The sequence below is a fragment of the Ovis aries genome, chromosome 16 (assembly GCF_016772045.2).
Source record: "Ovis aries strain OAR_USU_Benz2616 breed Rambouillet chromosome 16, ARS-UI_Ramb_v3.0, whole genome shotgun sequence".
Classification (NCBI taxonomy): Eukaryota; Metazoa; Chordata; class Mammalia; order Artiodactyla; family Bovidae; genus Ovis; species Ovis aries.
In genome coordinates this window covers 14780994-14798152 of record NC_056069.1, presented here as the reverse complement: position 1 = coordinate 14798152, position 17159 = coordinate 14780994, and the positions used below count along the sequence as shown (strand labels likewise).

Below are 17159 nucleotides of genomic sequence, written 5' to 3'. Positions count from 1 at the left end.
TATTCCTGATTTATAAATGGCAAAATCAATACTGAGCTATTAAGTTTCTTGTCTAATTAAGAGTCATGGAATCTGAATTTTGACTTGAGTTTCTGTAGCTATTAAAGTATCCAATGTGGTTTTGAATACTGCAAAAGCTGCCTCCTTCTAAATGGCTGGCAAAAAATTTCACTGATAGCACAGCATTCTGGGGTTGGGGACAGCTAGCTCAGTGCAGTCAGCCCACTACCCTTTCCTAACTTCCGCAGGGTCCTGGGTGGTACTAGTTTAGCAGCCATGTAGAGCAAGAGTAGGTAGTCAAAGGGAATTTTCTGTCAGTCTTTTTGTTGAATTGAATTTCTGGTCTAAAATAAGATTTGTAAAAAAATAAAATAAGATTTGTGCACAATTACTGAGATTGACTTTACTAGGAAATTAGTTTGAATTTTTTCTGTTGGTAACAATATGTCTTAAACATATCTGAAAGCATATCTTCCTCCTGCTGCTTGCTTTTTGCACAAAGTTTAAAAAAAAAACTACATGTTTTAACTTCTACTGAATATAGTAAACTGGCCACTGCAAAAGCAATTTGTGTTTGCTAAAGGTTGAAAAGTGAAAGAATCCACTGTAGATAGTTGTAGCTTGCTTTTTAAGTTTTCTTTTAAATGTGTAAACACTTTAAACTGTAGAAAGACCAGTTAAAATCTTTCCTTCTTGCCAAGAACATTGCAGCCCACAGTCCATTATCAAATAAGTAGTATAACTAGTATTGTGTCATCACATTTCTCTCGTCTGACTTTTTAATTGAGGGTGCTGTGTGATAAAATTATCAACTGTTTGTTTCTGACTCTCAAAGCTGTATCTCTAGGCTGACTTATTTTTCTCCAGCTGCCTACTAGGCATCTCTGTATTAGAATTTCCCACTAGTTACCCAAGCCCTAGCCAAGGCTTAATTCATTATCTTTTCTTCCCAAACTTCTCCCTGTTCTGTGAATTCTTTTTCTAACTCCTTGGTATCAGTGTCCCCTAAAGAAAAATTTTAGATTTAATTCTGATGTTTTTCTTATTTTTTCCCTTGTACAACCAGTTAGTTGCATTAGGTCCACCAGTTTTTCATCTGTGGCGTATCTCAAATCTTATTTTTAATTTATTTTACTACTCCTCTTATTCCAGCCTTCATTATCTCTAGGCTGTGCCGCTGCCCTAGTCTGCAGACTGATCTCCCATCTCCCTTCTCTTTTTTCCCCTTCCACTCATTGCTATCAGAATAGTCTTCCTGAAGCCTGATAAAGATGCTATAGCTGCTCTTTGTTGACTATAAAAATAAGGCCAAGTTCCTTGGCCTATTATTTCAGGCTTCTGCTTCATGACTCCTCTTTACCAACTCTGTCCTTTAGGGTAATGGTTCTTAAACTTCCTCACTAATAAAAAGTCACTTGTAGTACTTAAAAAAAATTAAATTCCTATATCCATCTCAGACCTACTGATTCAAAATCTCTAGGGGAGAAACCTAGGAATCTGGATTTTTAATGAATTCAGTAGAAATCTTACCTGGAAAATGTAGGAAACACTGTGTTAGCACATCTGAACTATTTGCTCTTCTACATATATGCCTTGTATTTTCCTTTATGTGTCTTTGTTCATGTTTTTTTTCCTCTGCATGTAGTAGCTTATTCCATTTCTCAGTGTCAAAGCCATATTTATCTTCAGCATGTAGAATACTATATTTTCTAAATGTCTTTCCCAGTTTTTCTTAATCTTTTCTTTTTCTGATCTAATTTCTACCTTGTGATTCTTGCATTTTCCTTTTAAACACATTCTTTTTGCTTTATTATGCAAGAAATGTATGACTGTATTCTTGTTGTATACTAAAGAACATTACACCCTTTTATTTCTGCCTTATTAATTTTGTAGGGTCCTAGGTGCTGAGCTCCTTCACAGTAAACTTTGTGTCATCTTTGAGTGGCCGTGTGTTGCAGTAGAAATAGCATAGATTTGGGATCATACAAACTCATATTGGCACTTTTATTTTTACAGGTAGTCTGTGACTATGGATAACTTAAGTCTCTCTGAGCCTCCATTTTTCTCTTTGTAGCATGGAAATAATAGATACCATTTAGAGATGTGGAATAAGGATACAGATAATCCTTAACTTTGATAGGTCATGCAATTGAAAAGTGGTTTTGAAAGTCAAATGTCTTAAACAATGTACTCTAGAAGTTGTCTTTTATTCTCAAAGAGCTAAAGAATTCCAGTCACTAATATGACCATGATTATCATGCAGAAGCTGCTGCCCTGCGCTCAGGTAGTCTAGAGGGCTGCTGAGAAACTTCACCAGCAGTCCAGCTTCCTGAGGTAGGAGGTCATGAGCACAGCACAGTTGGCCCAGGGCCCTTCCTGAGCACTCCCACAGGGTCCTTGATAGTAGCTTGAGCAGCCTGGGAGAGCATGGGTGTACACCTGTACATCATAACCCACCAACGACTCATTCTCCATATGTGAGTGGGTCTTGGAACAATGAGCAGAATCTTTTGGCATACAGAATTTAGCTGTTTTGTCTATTCATATTACGGAATCATGGGTAAGTTTAGCTTGAGAAAAGAGAGCAACAACACCAAAAATTGTTGACATTTACTGGCTTAAAGAAAAGGAAGTTTCTGTAGAGAGCATGAGATAAATTCTAGGGAGAACAGAAATAGAAATATATTTTGTTTATTTTGCTTTTGTACTGTTCTTCACCCTTCAAATACATTTTGCCTTTTGGGTACAATAGGGTCAGAAAAGGGAAGGCTAGCTTGAATTTTGGAAAAGTGTGACCAAATGGTATATTTTTAAAAATTTAGCCTAACTGTTTTTAAATACTGATAACTAGAGCCAAAGTCAGTGTCTTTTATAGTGACTAAAAGCAATTTGCTGTTTCAGAGGTTGCATGAAATTAAGTATTTTTAGAGGGCTTGAAAATAATTGTTTCATTATTCATTTGCTTATCAAGTTTCTTTCTTTCAGTGACTCCACAGTGTTAATCTTTATCCCAGAACCTAACATCACAAGTTAATAATTGGTAAAGTCTGAATTGAGGCTTTACTTTATGTGAAAGGAGAAATAAGATAGAGTCCCCTCTGGTTTATGGATTATCAGTGTGGGATTACAGACACTGCTTTACCCCACTCAGTATTCATGAGAAGGTGCCTCTCTCCCAAGGGTTAGCTTTCTTTCATTATTTATTTCAGTATCTTTCTACTACCTGATAAAATCTCTTTTAGAATAATAGAATTTTATAGCTCAAAGGGATCTAGTCCAACTTCCTTTCTTTATAGATGAAGAAACTGAGACTCTGGTTAAGTGACTTGCCAGACTGACTTCATTTCCTTTTTGATAGGATTGCATGATAGGAGGATGCCATAACAAGTATCTTGAGTTCAGGAAAGCACATTGTCAGAGTCTCTCATGATATGCTTGTGGACAACATGAGGAAATGTGATCTGGGAGATAGTACAGTCAGATGGATTTAGAGCTACTTGAATACTTCTGCCCAAAGAGTGCTTTATTGTCAACCTGTGCCTAATTATTTGAACTAGTAAGTTGAAATGTAATAGGAGTACATGTATATTCTGTGCTTTAGTTTAATGAAATCAGCTAAATAGGTATGACTTAATAGCCTGTAAGCCTTATTGGATTATTAAGAGTAAGGTCTCTGGAATAAGGAATTTAACATTCTTTGCATTTTGGGGGATTGGGTTTGCAGCATTTTGTTCAGTTCTGAACACCTTTAAGAAGGATACTGACAAACTAGATGTATCCAGAGGAAGGGAGGGTCATGAGGAGGATGGGCAGGATGCCAAAAACATGCTCCTCAGGGAATGCTTGAGTAACTGGATATACATTGGCGAAATAAAATCTAACTGAAAATGGGAGCCTAGGCTTCAAATATTTGAAAGATTTTTATCTGGAAGATACTCTCCTTTATATTGCTTTATTAAATAATAGTTTCATTCAAATATCCTTGTTGGTTTAAAATTTGCTCCTGAATTTTTGTATATAACTTAAAGAAGAATGTCAGAAAATGTTTTTCTAATAAAAACTTAGGATCAGATGAGTAGTTTTCTTGAGGCAAGTTAAATGGTAGGTCTAGTAAAAAAAAATAGGTAAATTTGAAAATAGTTACTAAATTGTGCCACATTCATATTGATACACAGTATTTTTTCTTACTTCAAGATATGTTAACATTTTAATTTCAAACCCAAATTTATAAAAAAGCTTTTTTCTTACCCAGAAAAATGTATATTGATAAATATATCACTTTTGAGAATAAAGTGATAATATTTTTGTCTCATTCTCATTTATCCTTATATCTTATTCTCATTATAGTTTCCAGATGGGTTAGGCATGGCCTGGAGAGTTTTGTACAGAGGCTGTCAGAAATGTTAAATAGTTTTTTTATCACATGGCTTGTGGGATCTTAGTTCCCTGACCAGGAATTGAGCACCCCCTCTCAGCAGTTGAAATGTGGACTCCTAACCATTGATATTGCATTTTTAAAAATGTTGATGTATTTGTAATCACTTCGTATTTCCGCTGTAGAAAATTACCATAAACTTAATGATTCAAAGCAAAATAAATTTAGTGTCTTATAGTTCTGGAGGCCAGAAATCCAAAACAGGCTTCACTGGCCTAGATAATGAGGTACTGGCAGGGCTGCCTTCCTTCTGGCAGCTGAGGAGAATCCATTCCCTTATTTTTCCAGTTGCTAGACACTGCCTGTATTCTTTGGTTAATGTCTCCTTCATCTTCAAAGCCAGCAGTAGCAGGTCAAGACTTTCTTATCTTTCATCATTCTGCCCCTGACTTTCCTGCTTCCATCTTTCTTATAAAGACTCTTGTGATTGCCTTGGACCCACCCTGATAATATGGGATAATCTCCTCATCTCAAAATTCTTAATTTACTTGCAGAGTTCCTATTGCCAAGTCAAGTAATTTACCCACAAGTTTTGAGGATCAGGAAGTGGACATCTTTAGGGGCTGTTACCTGCCTACAGCCTATTTGTATCTAAATGAAACTGTGCGGAATATTCCTATTGACAACACTTGTTTATGGTTCATTTTTAGTTTTAGAAGGTAGAAATAGGATTAGTTGGATGATTGAAAATTAAACATAGATTTTTTTTTTTCTCCAGTTAGAGGAAGACTTATCCAATTACAGAACTCCTTTAAAAAGGGGTGATTTTTCATGTGTGTGTGTAGTTATTAAGCTCCTTTCCAGTGTGGAGATACTAGTTGACTAGTCAGTGATGTCAAGGAGATTCCTGCATTGTGTGGGAGGCTTAAAGATTTTTCCTCCTGTCAAGTTTTCTGGTTCTGTACTAAAGGTCACAAGAATGTAATAGGGTTCATCATAGAAACTATGTATATATTTATATATAAGCAGAAATGGAGACTGATAGATTGATTGAATTTTAGGAATTGGCTCATATGTTTATGGGGGCTGGCAAGCCTAAATTCAGTAGAGTAAACCAGCAAGCTGGAAACTCAAGGAGGAGTTACTGTGACAGTCTTGAGTCCAAAATCTGTAGGCTGGAAAGTCAGGCATAATTTTTGTGTTACAGTGTTGAGGCCAAATTGCTTCTTTTTGGGAAAGTCTTTACTCTTCAGGCCTTCAGCTGATTAGATGAGGCCCACCTACATTTTAGTGGATAATCTGCTTTACTCAGTCTACTGATTTAAGTGTTTAATCACATGTTTAAAAAATACTTAGTTTTGTAACACCATCTAGACTGGGGTTTGAATAGACAGCTTGGGTACATAACATAAAATTAACCATCACACACTGAAGTAGTTAGAAATTGACACTCAGACCTTCCAACTTCTTGACCACTATGCCTCTTGCTTTCTTTCTACTTGTATTTAGTTTCCACTGTTTCACTGCCTCTGTTCTTGATAAGAAGTAGCAGATAATAATATAACTTTCGCAAATCCCCTTTGATGTTCATTTTCAGGTTTGCTTATGGTTTTGAATTTACCTTGGAGCTTCTTCTGTTGTGCTCACTAAATATATTTAGTAATTTTTTCAGCCCCTAAACTGATTAATGAGCCAGCTGCCTTTATGTAACTTCTTCAAAAATTATTTTAAAGTATATTTGGTGTTTCTTCTTTTGCTAAAATTATTATTGATGGTATAAATAAGAACCTTAAAATAGGTCTCAGAAAGAATAGGCATGAAAGAAATATTTGAATTCATTTTTACCCTCTTAGAGCCTATCTCCTATTTATTTTCTTGGCCTGCAGGATTCAAAGTCTACTATAGTGGGAATGGACATCTAAAAAATTGCTTTTGATCATATATTTCTCCACTAGTTTAGTTGAAAATATTAATTTAAATTTGAAATGGTAATGATTTATTCATATTAATCCGTTTCCTTCTATTGTGAAATCTTATTTAAAGTTAATGTTAAGACAAGTTTCTTCTTTTCCTTTAAGCTGGTTTAAGTTTTAGGAGATAAACAAGAAACCATTTTTAGAGAAATTTTATTAATCTATTTTTGGCTGCACTGGGTCTTTGTTGCCGTGTGTGAACTTTCTCTAGTTGCAGGCGGGGGATACTCTCTAGGTGTGGCATGCAGGCTTCCCATTGTGGTGGCTTCTCTTGTTGTGGACCCACAGGCTGTAGAGTGCACAGGCTTCAGTAGTTGCAGCGCATGGGTTCAGTAGTTGTGGCACATGGGCTTAGTTGCCCCATGGCATGTGGAATCTTCCTGAATCGGGGATTGAACTTGTGTCCCCTGTTTTGGCAGGCAGATTCTTTACTACTGGACCATCAGGGAAGTCCAAAAACCCATTTTTTAAAAATGTTGATTAAGCTAACAATTATAAACTAATATTTACAAGTAAATGGGATAGTATAGCTTATTAATGGACCAAGAACCTGGAGACCTGAATTCTAATCTTACTCCTCTTATGTGTTAGTGCAGCTCTCATTTCCTGATCTGTTATCTGTTTCTGAACTAGAGAGTCTGAGGCCTCCTCTGTCTGTTATATCTGTAATTGTGACTCCATGAAGGAAGCACATGGGGAGAATTGATAAGGAACTATTTCTTAGAGTAAATGAAAATAAACATTGGTGGCTAGAGGTGCAGAAGGAAGAAATTTTAGAAAGGAAAACATGAAAAAAAGATGCTTGTGTTTTATTCTAGTTGTGGTCACTTTATATTCATTTGTTTACTTTTGCACATATCTCATTTAACAAAACTGTTATTATTATTATTTCCATTTTTTAGGCATAGGTTCTGAAGTCTGAGGAGGTCATTCTCTTTCCCCAAATGGTACAAGTTTTGGCCTAAAGCTCACAGAATTACTGATTATTAGATTTTGAAATTCTTTTGGTCCAACTGTTATCCTCTTTTCCTGTGTTCTTTCTATTATACCACCTTCAGTTTTTGGACAGTTTACATTGTTAGACAAACATCAAGTAATTCTTTGATGTTTGTCTTTTTATTACTTCTTGGTTTTTGTGAGGTTATGGAATTAGAAATTCATATTAATTGCATATCAGATTCTGTGCCTTTTTAAAAGTATGGATAATAGTATCTTTAGATTGAGAACAGTTTTTATTTTGCCTAGATAAACTGGACTATAAGTATATTTAAATGGACATCTAAAAAATGATTAGGTCTTTAAAATGTGGAGCACTCCATAATACAGAAAAATTCTAAAATAGATTATTTTCATCATGGAAATAAATTTCAGAAAGTATACATCTGCTTCAAAGTAAGACCTGTCAAATTTAGAAGCCTATTCTCAAAATTGTTAAGCAGTGAAGAATGAGGATAAAGGGAAAAAGGTATTTTCACCTCTCTGTATTTGACATTTTAAAATTTCAGTTAACACATTTTGTAATGAATTTTTCAAAATAAAAATTTCCTTCAAGATAGAAATTGTCTTCTTTCTTGTCAGCTCTAATCTCATGCTGGTCACTCAGACATGATTAATTGAGGGATGGGAATGGTAAGCAGCTTTCCACCTTAAGATAGAAAGTATGAATTTAAAGTGTTCTCACCTTGTGGTGAGGAAGCTTGTACAATAGTCTGCAGCTCTGAAACAGGCCAGTTGTTCTGGGTCCATGGGGGCCTATAGGAGAAGAAAAATGGATTATATCATTGTGAGATAGACCAGGATTTAAATCTGAGATCTTCTACCACTAGCTTAGTGAATTACCTAATCTCTCTAAGTCTATTTTCTATCTGTAAAATGGGACTAATAATGGCTACCTTACTTACTTTCATTTGGGGACAAGAGGAATTGAGATGTGGGAATATTGTATTGTAGCTCAGTGCCTGACACAAGTATATATTTAATAAATTAGAATAATGGTTGTAGCTTGTTTAAATTTTTATTGGGATATATTTGATTTACAGTGTTGAGTTTCAGGTGTACAGCAAAGTGAATCAGATATACATACACATATGTCCACTCTTTTTTTAGATTCTTTTCCTGTATAGGTCATTACAGAGTGCTGAGTAGAGTTCTCTGTGCTACACAGTAGGTTATTATTAGTCTATTTTACATATAATCATGTGTATATGTCAATCACAGTCTCCCCATTTATCCCTCCCCCTCCTTTATCCCCTGGTAACCATAAGCCTGTCTCCTGCATCTGTGACTCTACTTCTGTTTTGTAACTAAGTTCATTTGTACCTGTTTTTTGATTCCACATATAGGCAGTGATCATAGGGCATTTGTTTTTCTGTGTCTGACTTCACACAGTATGACAATTTCTAGGCCCATCCATATTGCCAAAAATGACATTATTTTGTCAGTGTTTTAATAGTTCTACTTCTTATCTTCTAATGTCTTATTATATAAATTTAAAGTATAAATTTACTGAGAATATGACTTTTGAAGTTATTTAATATTAGGTCACCAAGGAGCAGTCATACATGTAAAGATCTTTTACATATGTTAAATAGTATTTTATAGATGTTCTCATCTGGTTGCTTGGGTACATTTTAAAAGTGATTCTGTGCAAGAATACTATACTGCTAGTATACACAGTATATTTGAAGAATAATAGTGTGTGTTTATTTCAGATTACTCTTGTGATTTGTCTTCTGAGTTTTAATATATCAATCAAAAATTAACTAAGAAATCATAAAGAGTGTTTAGTGTTTGGAAATAGTAATCAATAAACTTGTTTTTAAGGCTATATCACGCTTTTTGAAGGAGAGATGCTTTTCAAATAATATTTTTAGTCTATGGGAGAATAAGATTGCTATTTTACAAAGCTTTTCTTTCTACTTAGATTTTTCAGGAACATGTGTCTTTTACTAATAACCACAGTATACCAGTACTAGATTCTATGTAAATGTGTTAACTTGTCCTTTTGGAAGACTGTTTTTTCCCCCACTCATGATTACATTGTACATTTCTTTCTAGAGCATGAAAGGGAAAAGCAAAAGTAGTCATGACTTGCTTAAGGATGATCCCCATCTCAGCTCTGTTCCAGCTGTTGAAAGGTTAGTATGGTGCTAAGCTCTCATTTTTTGGCTCATAATTTTCTGGCTCCCTTTGTAAGTAAGCAGTCAGTTCTCATTAAGTCAAATTTTGTCAGCCCAACCGAAAAACTAAAGCATTTTGGTAATGGGGGTAATAGAGCTACTAGCATAATGGAGAGAGAATCCCTCTAGTCACATTCACTCTCTCGCTATCTATCTTATTTTTGTTGAGCTAATTACATTTAAAGTTATCTCTTAAACTTCTAAATCTCGGGATAGTTTGAACACTAGAGAGCTGTCCACTTTAATGATTTAATGCTTAATTCAAAGGTTTTTTTTTTATTAATCTTCTTCTTGAATCATTTTTGTCTCAGAATCATGAATAAGCAAATCAGATTTGAAGGGTTTTGTGAGGAAATCACCACATTTTGGACCAGTTCACTGAGTATTATTCCATATATATTTCAGGAGTTACCAGAAAACTATCTTACTGTTTTTGTTGCCTCTCTTTGGTATGGGCAAATGTCTGACTGTTAAATGTAATTACGTGTGATTTACTGGACCAGTGTCTGAAAGGGGGACTACAATACTGTGGTACTGAGTTTAACTCATTTTCAGAAATTATATATTGAAACAGTCTCTTCTTGACATACTTGTATTTGAAGGACTTGTCTTCTTCAGCCTGAAGACATAAAGCCAATAGAAAAAATTAATTTCTGCAGCCTTTTGTTCATAAAAATAGCACTATTGGTTATTTGCTTTAAAAAAAAAATTCTAGTGAATTTGTATTTGTGCTAATGGAACATACCTTCTATTCTATTTATAAAAACAACTTCTTTTAGAATGTTTCTCTTTGCTCTATGATGCCATTCTGAAATTCCTATGTTGAAGTATTTTTGAGTTATTAATCATAGCAAAATATTCTACTTTTTTGAATAATTGAATAATTTTGCTAGTTTCATTTTGAAGCTAAAATTTGTTTTTCTTATTTTTTGTAGTGAGAAAGGGGATGCAGCAGAAGATTCAGATGATGTGAGTTTTAATTTTAGTATAAATATAGTTGAACAGTTTATAGAAAATTCAAAATCTTTACAAATGATTATTTTTCCTAAAAGGTACTATATATTATCTTTTATAAATATATAAAAATTTGAAAAAATTTTGAAAGATTTGAAAAATAAATTATGTATTTCAGTGTTGGAATTTTCTTCATACTATATTTATGTATTTGTTTTCCTCCAAAATCAGAATCTTATATGTGAATTTCTAGCCTGTTTTTTCTCCATCTCACATAATGTTACATGAACACTCAAAATTTAGATGTCATTGATTTTATTATGATAAGTTTAAATGTTGTTGTGTGACATCCTATATGATATATGGGAAATGCTTAAATCAGTCATTTATGGTAGTTTCCTTCTTCATACAAACATTTCAGAACATTCTCTCTTAAAACTGTCTTGATGTCTCTGCATTACTTGTACTGGCTATTAAAGCTGATAAGGCAGGATTTCCTTTATGTGTAAGAGATCAAGTTTTTCAAATCATTCACTTATATAAAAACTCATTGATCTGTGCATTGTACAGAAGGAAACACATAACTGTCCATGCGAGAACACAGCTTCATCTATTATCATATTCAGAAGACAGCATTTTCTCTATATGTAATGGAGAAAGAATGACTGTCTAACCTGGTCAAGAGAACCTTCTGGGAAGAGATGATGCTGTGTTGTGTCTTATAGGAGAATTAGGAGTTAACTAGATCAAAAAAGAAACTGGTAAGGGTGGGATCACTCTAGCTTAGAGAACAGCATATGCTAACACATAGTAACCAGAGAAGGCAATGGCACCCCACTCCAGTACTGTTGCCTAGAAAATCCCATGGACAGAGGAGCCTGGTAGGCTGCAGTCCATGGGGTTGCTAAGAGTCGGACATGACTGAGTGACTTCACTTTCACTTTTAACTTTCATGCTTTGGAGAAGGAAATGGCAACCTACTCCAGTACTCTTGCCTGGAGAATCCCAGGGATCGGGGAGCCTGGTGGGCTACCATCTGTGGGGTTGCACAGAGTCAGACACGACTGAAGCCACTTAGCAGCAGCAGCAACACATAGTAACAAGGAGAGAGTATATCTTATTTAGGAAGTACACACTAAGGTTAAAGTTTGAGAAGGAACCTCACTGTGAGGAGAGCAGGAGGGAAGAGGGTTAGGAGGAGCTACATCTACAAAAGGCTCTGAAGTAGGAGAGAGTTTGTTGTGTTTCAGGAGCTGAAAGCAGAACAAAGTGACCAGAACTTAGTGACAGGAAGGAGAGTGGTGAGGTTGGAGAGGTGGGGAGAAGTCAAAGAATAGAGAGCTTCATAGACTATGGTGAGGACTTTAAATTTCATTCTAAAAGTGATGAGAAACAGTTAGAGGGCATTAGTTAAAAAGATGAATGCTGTGGTCAACTTTGCATTTTAGGAAGATCCCTATTGGCAAAGTTAGAGAGGACACATTAGAAGAAATAGGCAAGAGTCACGGAGAACTGTCAGGGAGCTATGTTGAGAGGAGAAAGAAAGAAAGTGAAGTCGCTCAGTCGTGTCCGACTCTTTGCAACCCCATGGGCTGCAGCCTGCCACGCTCCTCCATCCCTGGGATTTTCCAAGCAAGAGTACTGGAGTGGGTTACCATTTCCTTCTCCGGAGCATCTTCCTGACCCAGGGATCGGGAACCCGGGTCTCCTGCATTGTAGGCAGACACTTTACCATCTGAGCCACCAGAGAAGTCCTGTTTGGAGGAGAGCTGATAGAAAATCACAGCTGTGAGATGGGAGAGCGAGAGACTTGAAAGAGGTCTAAGAGGTGACTTATTCTCAGGGAAACAACCATAAGATTTCTGATTTGGGCAGCTTATTCGATGGGTACAAAAGACAGATGGGGAGAATGATGAAAAATAATGTGCTTAATAATATACATTTTGTGATTCAGATAACTTGGAGACATCTGTGTAACATTAATATGGGTCTGGAAGGTAGGACCAAGGCCTGATGTAAAATTATCCATACATTCTTATGCTCTAGGCGGGGGTGAGGTCACCTAAGGATAGTGTACGATCTTTAACCTGTTTAGTATCCCAAGATCCTTTGCAGTCACTAAAACAGTGGACCTCTGTCCTAGGAAACATTGCATCCACAAACAAAATTTTACTAATTTGCATGGCATTTTTTTCTGTCTCCTGAGGACCATGCATGGAAGACCTGGGTCAATGGTTATGAAATTTTAAAGCTAAAGAAAGTCTTAAACATCTCACTGAAAACACTCACAATTTCTATCTGCAGAGATTAGAAACAATCCACATTTTATAGCCCGAGAAGCACTGGCCTTGGGTCCACAGGCCTAAATTTAAGAATCCTGCCTTACCATGACTCACCTGGTCAAAGAATCACAAGAGAAAAAGATCAACTTGGGTAGTTTCTTCCCTCTTCTCTACCCTCTTCCCTCCTTCTCTCTTCGTTTTTCTCTCCACTCCTTTCTCTGTTAATCTGGGAAGCTATTCTGGAAGTTGTCAATTTGGCAATAAGCACAACAGTCCAGAATTTTAGCTCTTATGGAATCCTTCCTCTGATCATTGGAGACAACAATCATATAAATAATTAAAATATATAGTATGTCAAATGAGTTATAAATGTTTTGAGGAAAAATAGGGAAGGGGAATAGAGACCACAGTGGGTGAGTGTATGGTTCTGCAATTTTATTAGGGTGATCAAGAGAAGGAGCACTGAGAGGGTAGCATTTGGCCAGAGACCTGAAGGAGAGGAAAGAGTGAGCAATGCAGAGTCATAAAGTAAGAGTTTCAGGTTGGAAGGAAGAGCAGCTCCAGAGCTGGCTGTATGGCTGGCCTGGAATTGTAGGAGATTATGTCAAGGAGCTACAGATTGTATAGTGTCTTGGTAGAGTTGGGCTCATTGCAGGGTTTTGAGAGAGGAGTGATTGCTATGTCTTAATTTGTAGGAAGAAATATCAGCTTCTTTACCTCCTCCTCTTTAACTTGCATTACGTGGTTGAGGTCAGTATGTTAGCCAACTGCCTCCAGAAGCCACCTTGCCCACTGGGGAAGAACAAGAATGTACAACAGATCAACACAAAAGTCTGGGTGATCCAGCAGGAGCACAGTACGGACTGGTTGTGGATTGAGCAGCAACACTTGCTGGGCTATGGCATACTCAGAGCTGGGTATTCCCACCTGTAGCAGATTCTTCAAGCCCTTACTAGTTCAAAATGAAACAAACAAAAAACCTGGCCTAAAATGCAGTGAGGAGAGTCTGAGACAGACCTCTGGAAGCGAAAGGAGAAAATGGAATGCCCAGTAAATACTACATTTCGATTTTTACAGGATGGAGAATATGAAGATGCAGAGCAGGATGAATATGTTGATGGTGATGAGAAGAACCAGATGAGAGAAAGAATTGCAAAAAAGTTAAAAAAGGACACAAGTGAGAATGTTAAGAGAGCTGGAGAGGGTGAAGTGGAGAAGAAGTCAATTAGCCGCAGGTGAGTCAAGCAGTTGAAATATCAGAGTTTCTGTCTTTTATACTTATTTAAGATTAAGATTGAGTCCTCTATTCAACTTTCCAAAATGTTGTTTTCATAGTGTTTGATATATATACCAGTTGTCTTAAATTAGCCCACTCAGGCCTAAAAGAAAATAGACCAATTTTATTTACATCAATGGTCTTAAGAGTCAAATTCTGCTTTATTTCTCTTTGATCTCTTCTTTAAAAGCCTCTAAGGTTTTTTTGTTTTTTTTTTTTTGAGGTAAGCAAAATATTAGCTATATGTGGAAGACTGTATTTGTTTAAAACAAACAAGATAAGTCATTATAAAAAACAAAAAGATGTCCTCAGATTTAAGGGAGTAAAATTTGTCAAAAATGGCTAAAAAGGGGGTGGGCCTGAAAATACTCTTAAATATTTTTTCAAGTCTGATTTATACTGTCTACCCCTCCTAACCTTGGTGGTATCATAAAATAAATCTCAACACATGTCTCATTTCAAAGACTTGTTAAATTTTGTGACAACATTTTATTCTCCTGAAATTCAGCTTAATTGAAAAGCTCTCCTTTATAATTCTGTTATTATAACTTTGTTACACATATAAAATAATATAGCTTTAAAAAAATGGTAGTGTTTGTTTTCTTTGAATGACCTACAATTGGGGGTAAGATAGGTGTAACTCCCTGTAAACAACATTGTTTTATTCTGTTATGTTTCTCAACCTCACACAGAAAAACTACAAATAAAAAACATTTTCATATTATCATCACTTAGATCTCTAAATTTTTTCTTTGTGTAACCAGAAAAGTACTTCCCTAGAAATTTCCACTGATAGTATAACCTTTTGCATTCAGAAATGGTACTTAGAAGTTGTCTTTAAATATCTTTTTCTGGTGACATTCACCTGATGCTCAAGTAATCATTGTTGAATAATTTAATATAGTTGATTAACTTTGGGCCACTATTGGATGAAGATTTTAGCAATCATATATATGCTTATATAAGGCCCGTGGAGTTGACGGGCCTCTTATCAGCCCGAACTTTTAGTTAGATCATCAATATAATCAAGAATCCTGTATTTCTTTCTCTTACTCAGGAGATACATTTCCTGATTTTTCAGTTCCTTTCAGTCCAGTCGCTCAGTGATGTCCAACTCTTTGCAACCCCATAGCCTGCAGCACAATAGACTTCCCTGTCCATCACCAACTCCTGGAGCTTGCTCAAATTCATGTCCATCCAGTTGGTGATGCCATCCAGCTATCTCATCCTCTGTCATCCCCTTCTCCTCCTGCCTTCAGTCTTTTCCTAGCACCAGGGTCTTTTCCAATGAGTCAGTTCTTCACATCAGGTGGCCTAAGTACTGGAGCTTCAACTTCAGTATCAGTCCTTCCAATGAATATTCAGGACCTATTTCCTTTAGGACTGACTGGTTTGATCTCCTTGAAGTCCAAGGGACTCTCAAGAGTCTTCTCCAACACCACAGTTCAAAATCATCAGTTCTTTGATACTCAGCTTTCTTTATGATCCAACTCTCACATCCAGCATGACTACTGGAAAAACCATACCTTTGACTAGACGGACCTTTGTTGGCAAAGTAATGTCTCTGCTTTTTAATATGCTGTCTAGATTAGTCACAGCTTTTCTTCCAGGAGCAAGCTTCTTTTAATTTCATGGCTGCAGTCACCATCTGCAGTGATTTTGGAGGCCAAGAAAAGAAAGTCTGTCACTGTTTCCATTCTTTCCCCATCTATTTGCCTTGACGCGATGGGACTGGATGCCATGATCTTTGTTTTGTGTGTGTGTGTGTGTGTGTGTGTTTTTTTTTTTTTACTTTATTTTACTTTACAATACTGTATTGGTTTTGCCATACATTGACATGAATCCGCCATGGGTGTACATGAGTTCCTAATCCTGAACCCCCCTCCCACCTCCCACCCCATATCATCTCTCTGGATCATCCCCGTGCACCAGCCCCAAGCATCCTGTATCCTGTATCAAACATAAACTGGCGATTCATTTCTTACATGATAGTATACATGTTACAATGCCATTCTCCCAAATCATCCCACCCTCTCCCTCTCTCACGGAGTCCAAAAGTCCATTGTATACATCTGTATCTATTTTACTGTCTCACATACAAGGTTATCATTACCATCTTTCTAAATTCCATATATATGTGTTAGTATACTGTATTTGTGTTTTTCTTTCTGGCTTACTTCACTCTGTATAATAGGCTCCAGTTTCATCCACCTCATTAGAACTGATTCAAATGTATTCTTTTTAATGGCTGAGTAATACTCTATTGTGTATATGTACCACAGCTTTCTTATCCTTTCATCTGCTGATGGACATCTAGGTTGTTTCCACGTCCTGGCTATTATAAACAGTGCTGCGATGAACATTGGGGTACACATGTCTCTTTCAATTCTGGTTTCCTCGGTGTGTATGCCCAGCAGTGGGATTGCTGGGTCATAAGGCAGTTCTATTTGCAATTTTTAAGGAATCTCCACACTATTCTCCATAGTGGCTGTACTAGTTTGCACTCCCACCAACAGTGTAAGAGGGTTCCCTTTTCTCCACACCCTCTCCAGCATTTATTGCTTGTAGACTTTTGGATCGCAGCCATTCTGACTGGTGTGAAATGGTACCTCATTGTGGTTTTGATTTGCATTTCTCTGATAATGAGTGATGTTGAGCATCTTTTCATGTGTTTGTTAGCCATCCGTATGTCTTCTTTGGAGAAATGTCTATTTAGTTCTTTGGCCCATTTCTTGATTGGGTCATTTATTTTTCTGGAATTGAGCTGCATAAGCTGCTTGTATAATTTTGAGATTAGTTGTCAGCTGCTTCATTTGCTATTATTTTCTCCCATTCTGAAGGCTGTCTTTTCACCTTGCTTATAGTTTCCTTTGTTGTGCAGAAGCTTTTAATTTTAATTAGATCCCATTTGTTTATTTTTGCTTTTATTTCCAGTATTCTGGGAGGTGGATCATAGAGGATCCTGCTGTGATTTATGTCGGAGAGTGTTTTGCCTATGTTCTCCTCTAGGAGTTTTATAGTTTCTGGTCTTACATTTAGATCCTTAATCCATTTTGAGCTTATTTTTGTGTATGGTGTTAGAAAGTGATCTAGTTTCATTCTTTTACAAGTGGTTGACCA

The 17159-nt window shown here is 36.3% G+C and overlaps 1 protein-coding gene across 11 annotated transcripts in view; it reads left to right on the top strand.

Annotated features, from left to right (window-relative positions):
- The window catches only part of CWC27 (CWC27 spliceosome associated cyclophilin), a 273447-nt gene that overhangs the window by 37569 nt on the left and 218719 nt on the right, over nt 1–17159 (top strand). For all 11 annotated transcript variants that reach the window (XR_009596753.1, XR_006056495.1, XR_006056496.1 and 8 more), the window contains exons 8-10: nt 9406–9485; nt 10463–10496; nt 13841–13998. Coding sequence is in view for 5 of the 11 variants with exons in the window: in XM_060400398.1 (XP_060256381.1) it covers nt 9406–9485; nt 10463–10496; nt 13841–13998 (272 nt within the window). In the remaining 6 variants the exon portion in view is untranslated. The remainder of the gene's footprint in view (nt 1–9405; nt 9486–10462; nt 10497–13840; nt 13999–17159) is intronic.